General features: G+C 38.4%; 2 protein-coding genes across 8 annotated transcripts in view; one reads left to right on the forward strand and one right to left on the reverse strand.

Moving 5' to 3' along the window:
* The first annotated feature begins 832 nt into the window (after positions 1–832).
* On the forward strand, positions 833–11,542 carry LOC121329364 (neuronal acetylcholine receptor subunit alpha-9-II-like). Its single transcript, XM_041274940.1, has 5 exons — positions 833–1,234; positions 2,388–2,533; positions 3,536–3,690; positions 6,022–6,554; positions 8,475–11,542. The coding sequence occupies exons 1-5, from the start codon at positions 1,156–1,158 to the stop codon at positions 9,023–9,025; spliced, it is 1,464 nt and encodes a 487-aa protein (XP_041130874.1). The 5' UTR covers positions 833–1,155; the 3' UTR covers positions 9,026–11,542.
* A 5,758-nt stretch (positions 11,543–17,300) lies between these two features.
* The window catches only part of LOC121329371 (RNA-binding protein 47-like), a 42,169-nt gene continuing 35,547 nt past the window's right edge, over positions 17,301–23,922 (reverse strand). For 5 of the 7 annotated variants that reach the window (XM_041274983.1, XM_041274967.1, XM_041274952.1 and 2 more), the window contains 4 exons: positions 22,407–23,563; positions 21,659–21,865; positions 18,339–18,526; positions 17,301–18,087 (listed from right to left, as the gene is read on the reverse strand). In XM_041274983.1, the coding sequence (XP_041130917.1) occupies positions 17,830–18,087; positions 18,339–18,526; positions 21,659–21,865; positions 22,407–23,532 (1,779 nt within the window). In that variant the 5' untranslated portion in view covers positions 23,533–23,563 and the 3' untranslated portion in view covers positions 17,301–17,829. The remainder of the gene's footprint in view (positions 18,088–18,338; positions 18,527–21,658; positions 21,866–22,406; positions 23,564–23,922) is intronic. The other 2 variants (XM_041274960.1, XM_041275001.1) reach the window with 2 other exon arrangements.

A 23,922-nucleotide genomic window follows, 5' to 3' on the forward strand; every position in this document is an offset into this window, starting at 1 on the left:
ATAAATAAGGATAGTCTTGATTGCTTTGTTTTTTGTGTCCCTGTACACTTATCACAAGCTGTCACTTTAGAATTTTGCCCAGCATTCTTAGCTCCAGAACCCGCTACACCAAAGAAAGGCAAACATATGCCACCCAACTCAGACACAATCAAAATGAGGCTGGGCTTTCTAAACACAAGTCTCTATTGTTTAAAACAAAACAAAAAACACACGTTGTTTCAAAGGAATCTACGTTATCTAGTGCCCTCTTCAGGAATATGAATTTAACACTGAAAAGCAAAACGCCTACGGCCAAATTTACATAACAAACAAAATAACCTACTAAATCTATTTAGAAACAAATAGGATGTATGCTTGTAACCTTTGCTAGAGTTGTGGGAACGCTTTCTTTCCACTTTCTTTTAAGGACAGTGGCCAGCCACCAGTTTCTAAGGTGCATTAAGTTATTCTGGCACAGTTGTGTGCTGGCAGTTTCCCACAATTTTAATGTGATGTGATGAGCAAGGTGAGAAGCCCGACTGTGTTTCAGCTACAGAGGCCACAGCTGTTCCTAACTGTTCCTGGAAAGGTCTGCAGTATGGGTACTTTGCCCTGCTATTGAATGACTGCATGATCATACACTGAGCAGGGTTCTGTCAGGAATTCCACAGAAGCAGTATATAGTGTTACCCACACTTTTATTAACCAGGAAAACGGTGCATCAGTTTGACACAAGTAAAAGATTAATTTCATGTGTTTCGATACATGATAACTACATATTTGCATTACCTGCCTAATTATAGATTGGAAGGCAAATGGGACAATGCAATTACTTACCAGGTACAGTGCCTATTCTACAAATGACAAGGTGCAGGAATCTGTCGCTATTCTATTTTCTGAGAGCTGCAGCTCATCACAGTGCGTGCAACCTTTCCAATTTCTCAAAAGGGCCCTGTGCAACGTGATATCCCATCTCTCATTCCAGACTGCCAAAGCATTTTACTCACTTGAGAGTCTGGACAGCACTATGCAACCTGAACCCAGCTGGTTACACAGCCACATACTTTTTCTCCAGTGGACAGTTGGTATTTAATTGACAATGCTGATCTTGTGAGACCCGTGGTATAATATAAGGCCCTGCATTCAGAGCTCAGTTACATTTCTTCTCTTTATTTTATGATGATGTCAGCAAGAATGAAGAACTGCGTCTTCAGCTACCTGTTGAAGTGCCTCAGCTTTTCTGTGCTGTTTCGAGGTAGGCGATGAAACAGTTCCTGCGACAGGATTTGAACTTTGCACAGCAAGCGTTTGATGTGGTAATGTAACTGCTGTAGTACCGCTATTACTACTTTGGCCAATACTTACTCAGTTGGCTTCAGTATGAGCGTTTTGCACAATTTTTCTTAATTTGGCACCTAAACTTGTTCTTGCATTTACCCAAAATTGTATTACCTGTAGCTTTATACAGTTGTATTGTTAGGTTTGATTGTATAACCATTAACCTGTAGCGTAGCTGATACTTGCATTGATGAATAATTGTGACGTTAGCACAATGCATTCCTATGGGAGACATGTAAACTGTTAATAGACTTCAGACTTATAGTCTTCAAAATGTTTTTCATTTTATTTCTGAGTTATTAAAGAGAGGTGTTTTACTGGGAATTTTGTATTAAACAGAATAAAATGGGTAACTATGATTTTTAAAACTATGGGTATTGAAACGTACCCTATTAAGAAACCCTACATCATAATAGTGTCCCAAAACACGTCGAAGTGCAGTGTATATATAATGCTAACATATCTGTTTACCTAGAAATCATGTATTTATTTATTTTTTTTTTACATCTGAATTAGACATGAAATCTACACAAAAAAAAAAAGCTGGATATTTTAGATATTCATGACATATTTTAAGCGTGTTATATTTATCGTATTAGAAGCTCAAAAATAAAATAAAATTAACATTGTTTCAAGTAAACAAAGTTTCAGTTATTGCTGGTATGAAACGCTGATGAAACTCCCTCTGGTGGCTGATCAATGTAGTGACTTGCTGTTTCGACCATGTTTATCTGAAGCACACTCTTGGGATAAATAAAGTGTGAGCTCTCACAGTGTTTTAATAACTGTTTGCTGATGTTATGAATGTCTTAATGTCTTAAATATCATAATGCTTTACATGACATTGCATGAAAAAAAAAATCATAATGTCAGCTGGTTGTTTTCTCTAAATCCATGAAATACTGTCAAAAATTATAGCAATGTAGGTGATACTCCAGCTTGTGTGGTACAACATTGTACCCTTTATTGCATGTATGTTTTGACTTGTGCTGTTCTGCCTTGTTGCATAATAATAACCCATGGCATGTTTTTTAGATTGCATTTTGTGTTTGTTTTTCATATTTGCACAGTTGCAGATTCAGCACAAGGGAAATATGCACAGATGCTGTTTCACGATTTACTCCAGGACTACTCGAATGCTTTGAGGCCAGTGGAGGACACAGACAAGGCCTTAAATGTCACCCTGCAAATCACCCTCTCGCAGATTAAAGACATGGTGAGATAAAAGACTGACTTGTGTTTGAAATGACTGAAATGACGTGGTCAGTGTTTTCCTGCTCTGAATAAATTCAGAAACAGAACTACAGGCAGCGCAAGTCTGGTGATTCAAATCCAAATGATCCAAGAACAATAATAAAGGCCACCTAAACCTGTTCAGAAAGCTCCAGGCCAGCGGTATCATTCATATAAAGATACACGTGACTGAAGGAGCTCCTGAGGATGTGTTAAACTGCAATAGTGTTTGGCACGTAAGAGCAGGGTTTCTATAAAATAACATGCTCACTATTAGTTTAGAAATAGGTAACTTTTCTGTCAAAAAGAACAACATTTGGGAGTGCATTAGTAAAATGTTGGTTAAAAGACATAAACTATAAGGTAGAAAATATGGTTATACGGCATAAAATAATAACACATTTTTATATTTTATATGCATGATGGATAGTTAAATACTGTAGTATATGGTGCACATGGCTTTCTGAGGCTCTGAAGCCGCTGGTTGATGCTTGTCTTGGAGGGTCCAGGTTGATCCATCATTCACTTTACCCAAAGCCAAGTCCATATACCGCCATAAATTGGGCGGGAATTGCAGATGTAAGGTGACTTTTAATTGGATCATTTATTACACATACTATTTTCTTTAAATTCATTGGTTCTCATTTCATTTTCAGTGATCTGGTTGGCCAAATTAGTAATTACAACACGTACTAATGTAAAATTAGACTGTGTACTAAATATCTGAAACAGTACTAAAGAATAAATAACAGGTTTTTTGACCCGGATGACCTTCCATATTAACACGTCTTGACCAGTCTTGTGGTTATTGCTAAAAAAAGAAAACAAATGTTTTCCAAAGTAGAGATGAATGAATCATTCTCACTGTCTACCACGACACAATACCCAGTATAGTGTCACCTGAGTTGAGCAGTCACAGTATTTCATTTGTAATATCCAGACATTGTGACTGCAGTCCAGTCCTGAGGGCTTCCTTTCCCCACAGGATGAAAGGAATCAGATCTTGACCGCGTACCTGTGGATCAGGCAGACCTGGTATGATGCCTATCTCAAATGGGACAAGGATGACTATGATGGCCTTGACAGTATCCGGCTCCCTAGCAATCTGGTATGGAGACCTGACATTGTCCTGTACAATAAGTAAGTACTGTTCAATTGCAGCTCCCTTTGTGTTGTTACAGTAAGCAGACCTTGAAGCCAGACTGAGATGTGTTTTACATGTGAATAAAGCTACTGTAATGCTGGTTATACATTTATTTGAACTGGGCTTTGTTTTGAATTGAGTGCAAAAACAAAGGGACGTTTCTGAAAGCAAAAAATAAATGGAAAATATGACTTTTTGATCTGACTGAAGGGTTTCAACAACAATGGAAAGCGAATTACCAAAAAGAGATAAAATTGTGTTGTCAGAGGCGAAGGGTCATTACATGAAAAATTATGAGAGCTCTGCTAATGTATGCTTGAGATGTCTGCAGCAGGTACACAATACACCCTTTTTATTAAACTCGTATTATGCTCTACTGGTATTTTGAGGATAGGCTCATGGATTGGGAGATGAAATCAAAGGTTGGGGTTTTCAGTAAACAAAAGCCTTCCTCAGTACGCTAGTACAGCTCATTCAAAAGTATGCATCTGGGTGAGAATTGAAATTGTTATTGACAGAGAAATTGAAGACTCGCTGTTATGACATTAGAACAGTAAATGATTATTATTTTGCAAGGGCCAAGCAGTAACTATTGGTGTCCATGTATGTTTCGATGTATTCACTGGTGATAAACATATTTCTTTTATAGGCTGTGTTAAGGGTTATCTATGCAGAAGCGGGTGGTAGTTTTCTGCTACGGGACTTCATTGTGTAGTGGTGACATTTAATTACCTTCCAAACTAAAGGGAGAGTTCTTGTCAGCAAGAGACAAAGTAAGCAACTGGTGTTGCTATTTCTTGGCTGTTAACAGCAATGCCCCGTACATTTTGCCTGAACCCCTTTGCTTTACATTGTCGGTTAAGTTGTGTAAGCAACTGGCACTTCCCTTGCAGTTGGCAATCACTAAATAACCTTTACTACACCAATTCTTCTTTGGTTTGTGAGGGAGACTGTAAAACCTGAACAGGGTCTTGTTACACAGCCATTCCAAGATTGAATGACCCACTGTCCCTGTGTCAATTGCAATGACGAAAGGGAGAACTTGATTCAGTGCATGAATATTTTAGCTGGGCTAAGCATGCAGGCCTTTTACCAGCAGAATCGAGCCTACAGGTTACTTTGTCTTTGGAATTACACACCAAAAACCTGCGTTTGGGCAAGCTGATTACTTTGTCCTCCAATTAGCTATGGAAGTAATCATCTATTGCTTGTGAATTACGCTTGCTGTTAAAAACACACAATGGTAGCACAATGAAGTAATTGAACAAGAAGTCTTTTTCATTGTCTTCAGAATTATTTTATTAAGTTAATTTGAATACTTTAGTAATTGCAGTAAGCTAACAAGTTATTTTTTTCTGAAATGCAGCTAACGTGTACAATGTATCTCCATGCCTTCAAATAGCTTTAGTAGCATTTCCATTCCATTTTCACTTCATATCATTTCAGATTTCTCATTGGGATCTCTTTACCAAAACACAAAGGCAAATTTGACAACCTACTATATCATACACATTCAAAATGATATCAAATCCAGTCCTAAGGAGTTAACATGAGATCTATTACATGTAATAAACCAACCAACTGTGTACATTATATACCAATGTATTAATTTATCCCTATGTTAATTGTAGCTAACAAAAGAATCCCATAAATCATACATAGTTTGCACTTTTATTAACGACATAGGTCTTAAATGTGCAGTTTTGAAGGAAACACATGTTATAGCACACAGGTAATGTCTTTTAAAAATAGACATCTGGCACTGCACTAGGTAAAGACAGTTTTCAGTTTGCTTGTCTTGCCTTCCAGGAAGTCTGTTACTGCTTTTCTTCTTTGGTCATTTCACTCCATCAGTTTCTTCTGGGGCAATGCATGTCAGTCAATAGCAGAAGCAGCTGACTGGTTATTGACAGAAAAGAAGCCAGTGACAAGGAGATGTTGTGCAGTTCTTACCCACCAGTTTTCTTTTCTCCAATTAATTAATGCTATATATAAGATAGCAGGAGTGTGCTTGTATGACCTAGATTTGATTCATTTGATGAGTGATGCACCTCTCAACAGGTAAGCTTGTTCAGGCATTCTGGGAGAAGTCCCACATTTTTGCCAGGTCAATTATTTTCTTGGTCTGGAGATATCCCACCCTATGCAAGAGTCAGCTGCTGAAACCTTGCACTGAGGATCTCAGGATTGCAACTCATAAGCTTCTGCTCCTAGGCCTTTCACTGGCTCCTTCAGCGAAGCTAATAAGAATTCCATCAATGGGCTGGGTTGTTGTGTCTCTCTTATTACAGCATTCGGTTACAAAGCTGTTTTTATTCTCTCTCTAGGGCAGATGATGAGTACTCGGGACCAGTAGACACCAATGTTGTTTTGAGGTACGATGGTCAAATAACTTGGGATTCCCCAGCGATAACAAAGAGCTCCTGTGTTGTAGACGTGTCCTACTTCCCGTTTGACAATCAGCAGTGCAACCTTACCTTTGGCTCCTGGACCTACAATGGCAATCAGATCGATATTGACATGGGAATGGACAGCGGGGATCTGTCGGACTTTGTGGAGAATGTGGAGTGGGAATGCCACGGCATGCCTGCCGCTAAGAACGTCATCATGTATGGCTGCTGCTCAGACCCTTACCCTGACATCACTTACACTCTGCTTCTCAAGCGGAGGTCGTCGTTTTACATTTTCAACCTCCTGATTCCCTGTGTGATGATATCTTTCCTGGCCCCTCTGGGGTTTTACCTGCCTGCAGACTCAGGAGAGAAGGTTTCCCTGGGAGTGACCGTCCTCCTCGCCCTCACTGTGTTTCAGCTGATGGTTGCTGAGAGCATGCCGCCTTCTGAGAGTGTACCCTTAATAGGTGGGTGTGGTCTTCCCTAGACAGGCCAAACAAAAGGACCTTCATAGACAGTAAAACGTCCTTCAGAATACTGCTGTTCAAAAATCTGTAGCTTTATCACTGCTAAATGTACAAATAGGAGATATAAAACCGAGTAGAACCCTTTAATCTGATTTAGGCATCGTACATTTATGTCGCTATCATATTACCCACCTCTTAAATTTCTCAGAAACAAATAAGTTTAGGAAAAATCTTTTGTAGTAAAAGTGTTGCTTTTGTGGATGAGGAAAAAAAGGTACAAGAAATAGATGTCTATTTATTTCAGCATTTTTTTTTGCAAAGCTCCAAAAATGTTTATTCAGTGATTTCTGACCATTCTTCAACACAAAATTGTTCCAGTTTATTCATATTCAGAGGATTTCTTTTGTGCACAGCCTTCTTCAACTTTGATTACGACATTCCATAAGCTTGATTTTATTCTTAACCATTCTGAAGTATATTTTGATGTTTTCTTTGGATCGTTGCCATGTTGGAACATCCAGGTTTGCTTTAAACCAAGTTTTGTAGCGGAGGGTTTCAAATGATTGGCCAATATCTTTTGGTATGCGATGGAATTCATTTTATCATGTACTGGAACTAAATTTCCTGTGCCATTAGAAGGATATTACCACCTCCATGCTTGACAGTAGGTATGGTGTTCTTTTCTTTGTACGCCTTACCAGACTTTCTGCAAACATATCGACTATCAGCGTGACCAAATAGCTTGATTTCTGTTTCATCACTCCACAAAACCTTTGACCAGAACTCATATCCATCATTGAAATGCTGTTTTGCAAACTTAAGCGATTGTCCTTGTGATGTTTTCCTAAGAGTGTCTTTTTCATTGTCCTGCGACCATTAAGACCTTAACCATGCAATACTCAACCTGTGGTTGAAATGGAAACCCCAGTCCCACTTGCAGCCAGGTCACTTTGAATATCTTTGGCAGTCAATCTCGGATTGTTATTAACCTTCCTCACAATTCTTCTACTTGTTCTTGTTGAAAGAACCTTCTTTCTTCCTGGCCGAGAGAGTGTTGTGACAGTACCATGAGTCTTGTAATTCTTGATAATAGAAACAATAGTTGAAATTGGGATACTCAGATGCTTGGAAAACTTCTTGTATCCTTCTCCAGCTTTATGACAATAAATAATTTTCTGCCTAAGGTCTTCAGATAGCTCTTTACTTTGTCCCATATTGACTTATTGGTAATGACAGCAATCGTCCTATGCCTAACCCTTTTATACTCTGAAAGAATGTTCACCTACAATCCAGCATTTTCTAGACTTTTCAAGAATTAGATTTTGCATCATCATATTGAAATTTTTAGCACCTTGTTGACAATACTAGCATAGCATCAAAGGGTATGAATACTTGTGAATTAGCATTTTTGCAAAAAAAAAAAAAAAAATCGCTGAAATAAATAAATAATTGCAGACATCTATTTCTTGTAACTTTTTTCCACATCCACAAAAGCAAAACTTTTACTACAAAAGATTTTTCTTAAAATGATTTGTTTTCGAGAAATTGAGCAATTATACATTTCCATTGGAGTATGTAAACTTTTGACTTCAACTATACCTATTTTTGGTTATATTTCAGATATTTCAAATACAGACCCTATCCTTGAACCTATGCTGCAGATCACAAGGTCTAACTGTAGCAAAATCACTGGAATGAGTTGAAAACACAAGACGTAAAATTATTCTGTAACACCAGCAGCAACTTCCATAGCATTGTCTTTTAAATATCTGCATATTCCAAATCAAAGTACAAAATACAAGCAAAGAACAAAATGATATTCATCAGTAGAGATGGGACTTAAAAATATTGATTTGCTCTGTTTTAGGTATCAACTAAAGCTTGATTGCTTATATAATCTTTTTAGTCTATCTTTCACAGGTAAATATTACATAGCGACGATGACAATGATTACAGCATCCACTGCACTGACTATTTTTATTATGAATATCCACCACTGTGGAGCAGAAGCAAAACCGGTACCGGATTGGGCAAAAGTGTTCATACTGGACTACATGTCCAAGATATTCTTCGTCTACGAAGTAGGTGAGAACTGCACAACGTCTCAAAAGGAAAAAGAGAAAGAGGCCAAGCTGCAGATGAAGGAAAATGCCAGTGCAAAAGTACAAGGTGAAGCATCCATGTCTCATAACAAGTACAATGTATCTGCTGCGGACAAACCCAACGGCCACCCAAACGCGGATCTGAAAGAGGAACATTCCCCTGAGAACATTAACCTGTACATGTGCACCTGCGCCCATCACAATAAAATTACAAAGAACATTGAATATATCGCCAACTGCTTTAGGGAGCAGAAAGCCACCTGTGCAAAAGGAGCCGAGTGGAAGAAAGTGGCCAAAGTTATGGACAGATTCTTCATGTGGGTTTTCTTTATCATGGTGTTCCTCATGAGCATTTCCATTATACGATAGGCAGCCTGATAGTAGAGAACGTTCTGCCGCATGCATGCCACTAGTGCAGCCGTGGGACAGTGCTTGTACACATGGCAGTCATTACCCATACGGTTTATACATTGTTATTTTTCAATATGAATAATCCAACACACAACCTTTGAGAGAGGTCTATTTTAGTGATCTAAACTGCCGTCCCCGTAAACTCCACATTAATCATATTGGGAGTTAACTTCAGATAGTGAAAATACAAGGAAATGTTCTGTGAAAGATAAGGCTTATACATTTTAGGGCAGCATTCAGTTCATAAAAAGACACTCCCTTTATTATACCATGTTCTTGAACAGTATCTCTTTTCTGAATAACACTGAAAACAAGGAAGTAGTGCTGGTATTTTTAAAAATATATATAAATTATTACAATATACAGGTACTGTCAGCACTTGTTTACCTGACCCCTCCCATCACAGGTTACAATATAGTCAGCACTCAACTGACCCCTCCCATCACAGGTTACAATATAGTCAGCACTCGTTTATCCAACCCCTCCCATCAAAGGTTCCCCTAATGGATAAACGAGAGTGATGGTTTCAAAATGGTCCAGTGAATTTTTAATGAGCAACTTAGTTTCCTCAGGGTTGCAGCTGGAAGTCAATCCTCATCGATGGAAATTCACATAAATAATACATTTGAATGTATTATGTATGTGGATCTGTGCTTCACAATAGATAATCTTGAAGCTGGATGACAAACAGTTTGGAGGAACATTTTGGTAATCAGTTTCCACTGGGCTTGAATAATAATATGTATTTGATAAACTGGACCTGAGATAAGCAGGGTGATTTGTTACCATTAGGTCATTGCAGAATCTTAAGGCCATATTTATTCATCTGTTATCACCATGGAGTTCTTGCTATAATCAGACTAAACACAAAGTTAAGGAGAGATTTTTTAAAAAAATTTTATAGACAGTATAAAAAACCCTTAATATATGAAAACTAAAACAACTCAAATCAGACTGCATAAAATATAGAGATTAACAGAATACGATAAACTGTCATAATATTGCATAATACATAACAAACCAGTAGTCCATAAAAAAAATCCTAAATCCTAAATGTTACATTCAATAGTCATAAATCCTACACTGTAATGACACAGTTATGTCGACCTTTCCAACATATTTTTCAGGATTGTCAGTGCCTTTGAACTGTAGGTTTGATATTCTCAGTTCTAAAACAGGTAAAGCAAGCAAGAGACAGGGACTCCTTTTATATTTTATTATACCAAACGTCATTGGGTAAACTGTGCCTATTTGTAACTGTAATTGTAACTGGTTTATTTTTTCCAAAGTAATCTTTCTGTAACCAGTTAGACATTTGTTCAAGTAATGGATTACTTTTTAAAAGTAACTTCCCCAACACTGACTTCAGCCCACCAGTTACTCTGCAAACGTTGTGTAGTATATAGTACACTGCACAATAACCAGCCCCCAGCAGCAATTACACGTACAAAGCCTAAATTAATGACACATACATAAAATGGGGTTAACAGTTCAGTATGTTCCGCAGGAAGACCTCTCACTGTCAAAGCCCTTTGGTATAAGTAAGAATCACAGGATATCTGATCAGCAACAGAAGAAACCCTGCAACTGGGGCTGAAAGAGGCTTCAGTGAGCTCCATCTGTCTCCATTTCATTTCAGTTTGATCATTATTGTCTTATTTCAGAAAAGGCTTCTGGAGAAGTGTGTTAGCACTCAATCTATAATATAGCATCAAGTCTGTGTGGTAATTAAAAAAAAAAAGCAAGGGAAGTAATTTATTTGAAATGATGCTTCCAGTTTCAGGTATTGTACGTTTTATTACTTTCATGTAATTGTATACATATTTAAACATACGCAATCTATAGAAGATCATGTCATGAACAATTCCACGAGAATCCAATTTCTAACAATAAAAGTTCTACTAATACTGTAGTACCAGTGCACTGCACAATGCAATTTCAAGATAATATCGTTACATTAAACTTTCTCTTTCTTCAGAGATCAGTACCACCAATATGCTTGTAGATAACTTCAGTGCAAGGGACATATTTATGTTGATTAACGCTTAGCAGAAACAGTTACTTTCCTATCAATATTAACACATGCTGTTAATTATATTGGTAATAGTAACCTGTTTATTAAGTAAATACAATAGGTTAATAGAAACATAGATTTAGACTTTTCAGCTTATGGTTTTACTCATGCCATATAAGCAACCTGCTTGCCATTACAGTGTACATCATTTTATGAACCAAATGGGCATGGATCTTTTTACTTCTAGCAGCAATCTGAGTCTCTAATCAACATGTGCATAAGGCATTAAAACCTTGGCATTTAAACCTTAGAAATGGGTAATCTCACTTGTGCTTTACTTGCTGCTGACGTGTGTGAACAGAATGTTGTTTTCATTTTCTGCCTTCTATTTTATTGCTTGCTGGCAGTCTGCAAACACAAAAACAAGGTACACAAGAACAGCATGCTGGGATACATGTCCCTCCCTGGTACCCCTGGTCCTTGGGACTATACTTGAAGGGTGTTGTATTGCTGCAATGTCACAACACCACAAAATGGGTTAATTACGGCAGTTTAAACAATGCATCCACAGCCAGTCAGGCTGCTTTTGGTTGGATGGAGCTGGGTCTGGTTGTTGGTTTTCTTCAGAATGTCTTTTTTATTGCAGTGCTTGTTTCTCCAGTACCCTCTAGTGGATGAAGGAGTGCATTGCATAGTATTTACATTTATGGACAGTACACAAGTAAGCAAGAAATAAGGTATGAGAGAGAGAGAGAGAGAGAGAGAGAGAGAGAGAGAGAGAGAGAGAGAGAGAGAGAGAGAGAGAGAGAGAGAAGTATACCGATTGTTTGTGTCAGAGCGCCGAACTTAAAGTTCTCAAAAATACGTGAAAACATTGCATTAATGCAAACTCTGAATTGAAGCCCATTGCATTCTTTATAAGAACAACTCAATTAGAAGTGCTTTAAAAGAAAGGTAAGCAACCTTATTAAAGCTTCAGTCTTCATATAATACGAGTAGAGGTTCTTGGTAGGGAAATTATATACAAGAGACAGCATTACACAAGAACATGTGTCACCTGAGCACTAGAGGTAACTAAAGCTCTTTCACACTGGCATGCTCTACCCGGCTTAGAACCTACCCGGGTCAGGACCTAGTCGGGTCAGGACCTACCCGGGTTAGAAACTACCCGGGGTCATGTGGGTCGGATACGTGATTTCACATTGCTTTTGATAAAGCACGGTTGACCTGGGTGACAGATGCAAGTAAACAATGCTTGTATCAATGCCCCGGAAGCAGCTTGTTACAGACGCTGCCATCCAAGCTTCTCTGGATTGAACCATCAGCCGAATTGTTGATTAGAGCAAATGTTTCTACATCCCTGCTGCAATTTGGCTCATGCTGTGTCTCAAGCAACAAAAATATGGCTGAACAAAATAAACAGAAATGTTCCTTGAGGAAGTGAAACCTTGGTTGTTTTTGCTTAGATCATGAAGTGCTTCTGGAAAGGGTGATTGGGAGGAATTGAGGTGGGGAAACATATCAGTGTTATACAGGCTTCAGTTCACCTATGGGTTTCTGTGCACAGAGCAGGTTAAATGTTATTAATATGGCCCCAGGTGTAGAGAAAGCTGTGATGAGTCGTACTGCCTGTATGGAACACCCAGGTAGTAGGAAGCCAAACATTAATTCCTTCGGCATGTAGGGCTGATGCAATAAGACCACACCCTCTGAACGTTAAACAAAGGGAAATCTTGTGAAACTGACAACATCCTGCTACCTGAATGCCACAATGTCAGTTTCCAGAGTGCTTGTTGCTTTGCCAAGCATGTGTGGATTCATGTAAAACCTGAAATAGCGTCTATTAAAAGAATTCTCCTATATTTGTGCACTGTTGGGTGCTGTGGAGGAGAAGAGAAGTAACTTCAGGGTGACTGGTTTTGGGGAGAGGAGGAGCAACTTCAGGGTGACTGGTTTTGGGGAGAGGAGGAGCAACTTCAGGGTGACTGGTTTTGGGGAGAGGAGGAGCAACTTCAGGGTGACTGGTTTTTGGCAGACATATGTTTTGTTAATGTTTTTTTTTTTTGTGCTTGTTTAAGCTACATGTGGTTACAACATAATTTCTATAGCAACTGCCGCCTTTGCCAATTTAAGGACTTTAATAAGGTCTATGCAGCAACAATCAAGTAACTCATTTGTGAACTGATAGTTCTGGGCTCAGGGGATCCAGTGTAAAAAAGCAGCCCACTGCACTGCATACTTATTAACAATAGGGATTGCACTAGCGCTATTGTTTCATATACGAGAACGACGTAGCAGATCTCCACAGGTTAAACCCTGGTACATTGCCGTGTATTTACTTCTAGATATATAAAGGGCCAGTACTGGACTGGTGCCACATTTCAAGCACTGTTTCATTGCAGCTTCAAGGCTGTTTCACCGCAATACTCAAACTAGTAAAGCAAATTCAGCGTGTTGTTGCTGTAGTGTCTTAACTGTCTTAACTGTAAAATACATGCCCGTCACAAAAAGTAGAAGTTAAAAAGCCTCATTATGGTCACAGGTTTAAAGTAAAGGAAGAAAAACAGCCTTACTTTGGCAGGTGTCTCTGTTGCCATGGGAACTCATGCTCAGGCAGACATGTTTGTTTCAAACGCACGTTTCATGTGAACAGTTCCTGAATGACTCAGGCATGCGTTGACCTTGCAGCCCTCAAGTTAATCATTGATGAAGGCAGTAGTTACAGTTAAAAATAAATGCTATCGGTAAGAAAGAAAAGGTGGGGAGAAAGGATTTCATAAAAAGAACACTTAATCCTGGAAGAATATTGATTTCAATAAAAGTCACCTTGAAACTCTGAGCATTTCTCTGTCAAACATTGAAAAACAATGGGAAAAGCTACAAATAATAATGTGGTGTCTCTCTAGCTTGTTTGTTCTAGCAAAAAGTTACATTATGCTGCATGATGCTGTGCGATTGAATTAGTCTTGCTTAGTGATCTATACAGTAGTTTGTATGTGAGGATGTAAAATATATAAATATGAAATATACATGGAACGTTTAGCAGTATATAGTATAGTATAGTATAGTGCACTTCATTCACACAATTTTTTTTTTTTTCTCCAAGGTCATTGTCACACTACAGCTAGCAGGGAAGATGATATGTGTACAAAACATGTGGGAACATGGCACCTGCAAGTCTGAAAAAAACAAAAAACAAACAAACAATGAAGTGGACAAAGGGTACTCTCAGAATGAGAATGTTTTAATGGGTTTTGAAACCTTAGTGCCCAATGTAATTCCATCAAAGGAAACTATACATCAGAACTGATTTAATCCCTCCCTATAAGGCCCTTATAATTACGAACATTCCAGCCACGAAAAGCCTCTGCATTAAAGTTCAGAACCCTAATCAGCTACTTGCAGAGTTGTGTTAGTTTTCCAATACAGCTTTTCAAATGTGATTTCCCCTTCATCTTGAGGAGTTAATGGATGACCTGTTGCATGTTCTATAGTTAAAAACTATAAGAGTTTAATTAATTTAAACCTAAAAACAATATAAAATGGTATATGAGGAGGCTGAAGAATATGTATTCCTTCTGAAGGTATACAATAAATAACAACACCTTTTTGGAGGTATAATTAATTATATAACTTATCTTTTTACATTGTACAGCTAAATAATTAGATTAGAAGTCATTTACTGTATTTAGCTAAAAACATTCAATTTGTAACTGAAACCCTTCATGTTACTGCTACCTTGCTGGTACTTTTTTTTTACCTTTATTTGTAATTAACTATTTATCCCTCAACAACCTTTCTTTGATACAAGTGCTCAATATGGTCATACACAAATCAGAAAAAAAGAGGGTGCAGTGACAGCTCAGATCTAGATAAAAACAAGACTGCCCAAATTGGAAACAGTGGAGCAAAGCCTCTTATTGTGGGATCCCACATTACATAATATCAGCGGCTATTGGTTCAGTGATTCCATTGCAATTTAAAACACCACCCCTTCAAAAGGAAGTGCTTTCAAACCTTTTCGCTGCATAATAAAATCAACATTATTTTAGTACCACTGTCTCAATTTTCCACAGCTATCGGGTTGAGAAGGGTTAAATATATAAATAAAGTATATATATATATATAATATATATATATATATATATATATATATATATATATATCCCCATTTATTAAATAACTTGGTCACAGCAGTACAAGCTCATCTTTAAATAAAGACATACAGGTCTGGTTTTAAAATGCTTTATTGACTACTTCTGCAGAAATATAAATGCAATCCTGCATAAACGCATATGCTTTTAAAAACATGGAATAAAAACAAATACAGTTAAAAGACTGTAAATACCTAATAGTAAAACACATTTTTTGGCAAGAAGGCACAATAAATGTATTATTATTATTATTATTATTATTATTATTATTATTATTATTATTATTTAAACTATGCACACCTTGTTTGTTTCAGTACTAAGGAACTCACATTTGGAGTTGAAATAGTACTCCTGTAGTATAAATGAAATGGGTTAGAGAAAGGCTTTCTGGAAAAGGAGGGAGGCAGTTCCCTAACAGGCATTTTTCTTTAAATTAATCTACGGTATATATCACCTGAATCTGAATAGCATAATGTTAAGCCTAGGTGGGTACTTAAGCTCCATTTTACACATTTGAACTCAAACCACATGCAAAACACAGTAATGCTTTCAACCTCTATGCATTTGAATTCAGTTAATTAAAAACATGTGGCATAGGAAGTGGTGTGAGGGTCTGGAACCAACTTTCCAATAATGTTGTTGAAGCTGACACCCTGGGTTCCTTCAAGAAGTTGCTTAATGAGATTCTGGGATCAGTAAGCTATTAACAACCAAATAAGCAATATGGGCTTTCTTATGTTCTTACTGTTCGCTCTAATTTTGTTGAGACCTGCAAATTGCTTTCTTTCCTGTTTGCTTGAGAGAAAATATATGCCAAATAATGTTCCCCGCTGCCATGTTGAAGGTATATAATGCTTAACTAGACTGTTTCCTCATGCCCTGCATGTTGTGGGAAATGTACCCAGAAAGAACAACCATGAAGAGGGAAGGCTGCATTTTAATTGCATGTACTCTCCAAAATGAAGCCTTTAAAACAGGCCATAAAAACTACAATGATAATCTTCCTAACCTGACAATAATACCTGCTTAGATAACATTGAAATAAATGGTAAATTGCATTCCATGACACACTAAACAATGTTTTACTTAAAATGTATTTTAGACCATAATATATTTACATACCACATTTTTTGTACACACCCCTCAATCTGTTTTCAGAATTTAGGCTTGAAAATGATAGAGGTCATTGGGATACAGTAGAACTCCTTCTGACAAGAGACTGGGTCTTGTCCATGAAATAAAAAAAACAATAATGCAAAATACAGACATTCCCCACCACATTATACAAATCTTAAATAAAAGCGAAAGAAACCATTTATAATGAATAAAAGCCAGCCTACAAAAAAATGTCTACGCATATATTTTAAATAACACAAAATATTTTTTTTTTTTTTTTTTTTTTTTTGGGGGGGGGCGGCAGGGCTATGTTTACTTTAAAGCAATGAGATTTAGGACAATTTTTCCCCATTTCATAAAGCCATCAGTTATTTTGTTTCCTGCACAGTATATGTTTATTTACTATAAACCCTATTAAGGTGTAATAGGGTTTTAATTGTGTACTTCAGTGTATGCTGAAATACCATTTTACTGTTTGTTACTCATTGCTAAAATGAATGGCAACTAATTTTGAGTTCCTTGAAAACCACTGAGAAAACAACTTTACAGCATATGAAACAGTATTCTACTTCCTGTTGTAAGGCACAGTATTTTTGAGGTACAAGATACAAGTTTCTATATTGTTTATGTAGGCATTTGGGTATTTAGTATGTTTTAAACTAAATACTTGAACGGTTGTATTTTCAAACCTGAAGGTATTAGCAGATATTATCTGTCTGATATTTCCAGTCCATGGAGACTGGCAGTTAAAGGTAACTTTCTTTTTACAGTGGAAACTCCCATATTCCTTAACCCTTTTTTTTCATCTTACCGGGAATATAAATCATTCTGTTCAAATCTATTTGGTTGTCTGTCTTAGGCTGTTTTTAAACTAGTATTGCATTTAGTTATACAGGATGCAATGGTACCTCTCAGTGGTGTGATGGAGTCTTTATTTAAAAAAATAACTAAAGCCTCCCAAAACCCCCCCCCCCCCCCTTTTTTTTTTTTTTTTAGTATTATAGTTCTAAAAACTAATAGATTAGTTTAGTAAATCTTAACTTTCTGGAGCAATGAGAACAGTTTTTTTTTCTTAGTCAAACTGCTTTTTAAGAAGCTGGAGTTTTATAAAAGGCACTACTGTGTATATAATAGAGACAGTAGCTGGAGTGCAGATACACTTTCCTACTAAACACCTTCAGATAATAAGAATAACCTATACACTTACAGCTATGGACGGTAAGTCATCAATAACTGTCAAATAAAATGGCATTTCACTTATATTAATAGTTCTAATATGAATACGTTAACCTTAAGTATATCCTTGAAATATATATTTTCTATATATGTTCATGCAAGCACAATATTATTCAAGTCTTCACTTTCATTTCCAGTTGGAAGTTTCTTGGAGTCTTTATTTAAAAAAAAAAAAACATTCATCGCGGGGCTCTCTCTTCATAAATACTAAAGTGTCCCTTCAGCGTTTCCTGTGCGAGTGTTTAGTATGTCTGGTAGACATCGTGTATAGGGACCTGAAAGGTAGCTGTAGGGAAAGCCTGTGGCATGTAGCTGGTATAGCTGCCATAGCCTCCGTAGGCAGCGGCCGCTGCAGCTGCAGCCGCGTTCTTCTGTAGCGCTGCGAGGGTGGCTGATGCTCCCGGGTTTGCTATGGGGAGGTAACTTGTACCATAGAGACTGCCAGCAGGAATTCTTTGAACATTGTGGGCCATCGTGTACACTGGAGTAATGGGTCGACCCTGTAGAGAGAGAGAGAGAGAGAGAGAGAGAGAGAGAGAGAGAGAGAGAGAAATAGAGAGAGAGAGAGAGGAAGGAAGGAATGGAGAGTTTACTGACTGCTTATGTAATTAGCAGGTGGTACAGAACACCGAAAAAGCATTAACTGTGCTGTTGCAAAATTTGCATCGCAGCAAAAGCGCTCTGAAAATCTGCCTGATAGGTATTAAACATTATTTATGATGGAGTGTTCTGGATGAAATACCAGCATTACCTGGAATGGAGGGGGCGTGGATACAGCAGGGAGGATCGCTGTTGCTGTAGCACCACATGAGGGATCGTGCTGGACTGCAAGAGGATTGATTAGATGCTCTATTGTGTGCATCTTGCAGTCCTCCATTAGCTTAGGTGCTGGACCAGCTGAAAACACGGAATACTGGCCACTCAACCCAGGGATGGCCACTAAAAACAGAGAAATGGATTGTCAGTACAAACTAAGGGAAGAGTTACGTCAGTGCTTGGAAATTCTGTCCTGTGATTGGTTCAAACCTCATCATAGGAGCAAAAATAGATTGAACTATTGCCCTGACATCCTTACATCACCAGGCAATAGCCTCCTTCTGTCATTTGATTGGTTCACATCACTGTCAGTCCCACCCCTTTTGAAAGGAACGCCTCCACCTCCACTCATAACAGCAATATAAAATGGCTGAATGAAAAAAACTGCTGAATGGCAATTCTGTGACTTAGCAGAAAATGAATTTAAAACAAAGAAAAAAAAACTTGCGGTATGAAAGCATTTTCTGTTATTTATTTATGTTATTTGGTATTTACTTATGCTGTATCAGCTATATTTAAACAATACTGTAAAGCCATAAATATTTGCAACCAAAATTTTTGTCGAATGACACCCATAAAAACTTATTTTGCTCCAGAAATGTTTGCAACCTGTTGCACTGGTAGTAGTATATTACTCTATTCTATGTACAGCACTAAGATATTCGTGTCAAAAATGTGAATTTTTTTTTTTTACATATGCGAAAAACGCTTTATAATAGGCCCGCAAATATTTATGGCTTTACAGCATATAAAGTCATATTTACTACCCAACCTTGCCTCTCTTATTACTTTGACTGACTCTCTTATTAAATTCATTGCAAAATACTACGTTAATGCAGCAGTTAGGGTGAACTCATCACCACAAAAGCAAGGAAATGTAGCGTTGGTGTTTGCAACCCTAACTCACCATTCACACCCCTACACAAGCAGCCAAAGGAAGCAAACAACAAGCAACCGCAGACTGCCGTCGTCAGGGAACACACAGAACATGCTACTCTTTCTAGATATTTTCAGCGTGTTGTTGTAGCTTTTAAATGCATTTGAATTAAACAAAGCAAGCTTCATAAATGCAATGCTTACCGGCTGTTTGTTTAAAATAGCCGAAGTAATATTCAAACCGCGCTGCTTATCGGCTGTTAGCAATATCAAGAAAGAGCGCAAAGTACTGTGACAGAGATATTAAGAAAGGAGGCAGGGACTTCCAGAGTTAAGAAAGAAGCCATCAGTTGCAGGTTACTGTACATTTACCTTTTTTTTTTTTTTTTTTTTTAAGCTTTGCTTGGAGATGGCTTGTAGTAAACCGCATAGCAACACTGTGTAGCCTAATTAATCTTGCTTGCGTTTACTTTTAATGCAAAAATGTCCCCATGTTTAAAGCAGTTTGCGTGTTGTTTCTGTTTATTAACCTGTTTATGGATGTGTAAATGCTTTTTCTATAGATGTTCGCAAATCCAACTTTTTCACATATCCGCCTATAGCCCAGTCCACAGGGGGTCGGATATGTGAGGTTGTACTGTATGTTACAATTGAGGGCAAATGTTTAACATATTGCTCTCATTATTTACTAAAATGATACATTTTAAAAATGATTCTATTAAATTTACATCTACTATTAAACGGCAAGAACAATTTAACTGTACTGCAGTTGTGATTCTTGACTCTTTAAATATGAGGAATTCAATAACAACAACAACAATAATAATAATAATAATAATAATAATAATAATAATAATAATAATAATAAGGTGTGTTTTTTTAAAATGTAGTCGTCGCAAATTATTATTGTTTTTATTATTTTCTCCCCCGTTTAGTAGTGTCTGATTATTTTTAGGCTCAGCTCACCGCTACCAACCCTACGCTGACTCGAGAGAGGCGAAGACCGCTTCTGTACACACTGCGGGCTCACCATGCAGCCACCTCAGAGCTACAGCGTCGGAGGACAACGCAGCCCTGGGCAGCTTATAGGCAAGCCTGGAGGACACCCTGGCCGACCTAGCCCTCCCTTTTTTTTTTTTTTAAGATTTTAAGTAAATTTACCTGTAAGCAAATCAAGCCTTTTTATTTTGGTTTTGTTCTGCTTCTAAATAAATAAACAAAGGGTTTCTTTGGACGTTCTGGGTTTTAATATGTTATATGGTGAGTTTTGTGCAAGTAATGGTAGGCCCATTTGAAATGTTTTGCTATTATTTATCGCTGTTTTAGCGCTCAGTCTGTGTGCATTATTTATTTATTTATTTATTTATTGAGTACAGTACAATGTGATGCTCTGCCACGCTTGTGAAAGGCTTAACGTTACATAGCAACCATTCAGCGTGCATTTTGGGAGCTGTAGTTCAAACTGGAGAGCATTCCTAAGTGATTGTACTGTTACAGGCCCTATCAGAACTACAGAACCCAGAGTGTCGTGACGTGTACTACAACTACCCGGATGCCAGGCGGCTTTTTATTTTTCATTATAATTCAGTAATCGGTTAATATTTTTTAATCGGACCTTAGAAAGGCCCTACCTTAGAACAGGCCACATGTACCTTATCGTCTTTGGTCCAAGTAGCCTGTATACGAGTGCAAAAAAACCCCCCAAAAAAACATGTTAAGAATAGGGTGAAAAGGGAAAGATTAACAAATTTAGGGCGTTAACACCGAGCACCCAACTCAACTACCGTGCCCTTATAATACGTACTGCAGACACAGCTCATAGTGGAAAATTAAATGTCACTACCTTATCACTGCTTATCACTACCACATAGTGGGAAATAATACCCAGTACTGCTTGATTACGACAGTAACTTCACTTAAAGGAGGTCCTAACTCATTAACCACTAAAACAAAAGACTGTTGAGCAAATATTAACTTTTGTTATCTATGTGAAGACTCTTTCACCTTGAAAGTCAATTAATTATAATATTGTCCAACATAGAAAATAGTACCTATTAAGAACAGAGAAGGTGATAAGGAGATACAAACCTGCTTTCTAATGCTTCATGAATATTACCCTGAATTGATCATTCGGGCAAGATTTAAGTTCACGTGAGGCTAATATTTTGGCATATTTAAATTTAATGACCCATTGTCGTTTGATAGAGATGAACCACCAACAGAAAATCAGCTCATGCATAAATCAAAAAAAAGGAAGATGTTAGTAAGATTATACATGAGCATGCAAAAGCAAAGCGGTAAACACTGAGAACAACAATACAATCAGAGCTGAAGGGCAGAGCTGTGAAGGATCTACAGGTATTAATGGTTTGCACTAACTTGTGCCGGGTTTCATGCCCACTGGGTTGACTGCAGTCAGCTCCAAGTTGGGTATCAGTTCATAGGCTTTTTCCTGCTGCTTGCCCTTCCCTTCATGGTATCTGCTGTAGATGCCACGACCTGCAGAGTATCCACCCAGGTAGGAGCCTCTGGGACCCAGGGACCTATTCCCAGCCGCCCCTCGCCCACGACCCCTTACAGTACCTGCTTGAGATACAGATGAGAGAGGTAGGTGTTCAGAACCTTTTTGTTTATGTGCTGTAAAGCTTTCTTTTTGTTAAAGCACAGCTGCTCTAAGAACAGTAATAGTGTAGGTGTCAGAAGCAGCCTTAGTTTGGAAGACTGATTCATTGCTTGACCCATAGAGTCCTTTTGTTAGCCACCTTGTACCCCAGTGAAGACCAGATGTACAATATGGTTAATTTCAGACCGTGACAATAGCTGGTTACACTACAGCTTTACCCTGAAAGATGAAGAGTAAAAAACATAAGGATTATGTAGATTTCAATTTGAACCTTCTATTATACCCAGGCTACTTGGATACACCAAATCAAGATGGTGATTACAAGTCAGAAAACACTCAAGCAGAAAGTGAGGAAGAGGGTTTCCTTTCAATTGTCAAATCAACATATCTCTGTAAGAGCAGAACTTAATCTTCCTGTCTCCTGCAAGTGACAGTTTTCAATCATCCATTAAAAAAAAACAACCTAAGAATAATAGGCAGTCAGTTTTAAAGATTATGCCTAACCTTTAATAAAGTATTCTCTGTTGGGACCAATCAGTGCATTGTAGGGATACCCATAATACGCCAATGTGTAGGGGTCGCACTGGTAAACGTAGTTTGGTTGCGGTGTCTCTGGTGCTGGTGTTGGTGCTGCTCCTTTTGATGCTTTCTGGTACCGGGTGTACTGCTCTTTGTCTACCGGCTTGGCCAAGGTAACCTCTATACAGGACCCTTCAAGATCAGCCCCATTCAGGTTATTCATAGCGTTCACAGCATCATCCCTGCTGGTGAAATGCACAAAGGCATAGTCTCGGATCTTTTTAACCCGCTCCACACAGCCTGGGTTGAACTGGCTAAAGATGCTCCTGATGGTCTCTTCTGCTGTTTCTATCATCAGGTTGCGAACATAGAGGATCTTGACTGTTTCCATGACGTCTTCGTCCACATCAATCTCAGGTTCTGCCCAGTCCACTGCGATCTGGTGCCCCCAGAGCTGGATCCTGCCGGGCATCAGCTTCCTCCTGGCCATGGCAGCGGCACGATGGCTCTCATACTCCACGAAAGCAAAGCCCCGGTTCTTCATTTTGTCAGCAGCACTGGCATAAACAATCACGTCCAACACGCCTTCTGTCACTTTGGAGATCTCTTCCAGGATCTCCTCCCGCTTCCTCATCTTGGGAATGCCCCCAATAAAGAGTCTGCAGTTGTCCACACTGCAGCAGACCCCAAGGAGCCGGCCTGGGCGGATTTCGTAGTTGTTGAGCTCTCTGACAGCTCGCTTGGCTTCATGCTTCTTCGTGTACATGACAAAAGCATATCCCCGGTTCTTCCCGTCAAAGTCCATCATCAATCGCATTTCGTAGATACGCCCCACAGTCTCAAACGCAGGGACCAACTCATCCTCATATACATCTCGAGGGATCTTCCCCACAAAGACCTCACAGCCACGGGGAGGTGAGGGGCCTTCCCAGCCAGGTGGTGGGCCGTACTTGCGCTGTCCATTCTCTTGGATCATTCCGTATCCCGAATGCTGCATCAGGGCCAGCAGTGCGGTCTCATTGGGGGCTCCCGCTACTCCTTCTGGGACATTGGATGCTGACATGTTGGAGGAACTGTTGCTCTTGGTGACAGTGGAATCTTCAGCTGTCATTATGTCAAAACCATTCAATTCGTGCTTAGATCTAAAGAATGAAAGACCAAAAAGAAAAGCAAGGCAGTTTAGATATCTGCAACGCATGGTCACAGCAGATTAATGTTCATAAAAAATGACCTTGGGAGTTTCAGCTGTTGAGTTAGTAAAATTTAAAGATGACTTATTAAAACAAGAGGACTGCTTTGAAAGTAAATACCTGTCTAGGAGGGTAGTTAAAATGTGTCAGCCTCCCATACTCATTTACAAACAGTGTTTTAAACCCTAACATGAATTCTTCACAAACCTGCTCCCCATCACAATCCTTTCCCTTGGATTTTTCAACGGAATGTACAGAACTACTCAACAACAAACGCATTGCATATTTAATTTAACACAGAGGTCATTTAT

Source organism: Polyodon spathula, chromosome 2 (assembly GCF_017654505.1).
Source record: "Polyodon spathula isolate WHYD16114869_AA chromosome 2, ASM1765450v1, whole genome shotgun sequence".
NCBI lineage: Eukaryota > Metazoa > Chordata > Actinopteri > Acipenseriformes > Polyodontidae > Polyodon > Polyodon spathula.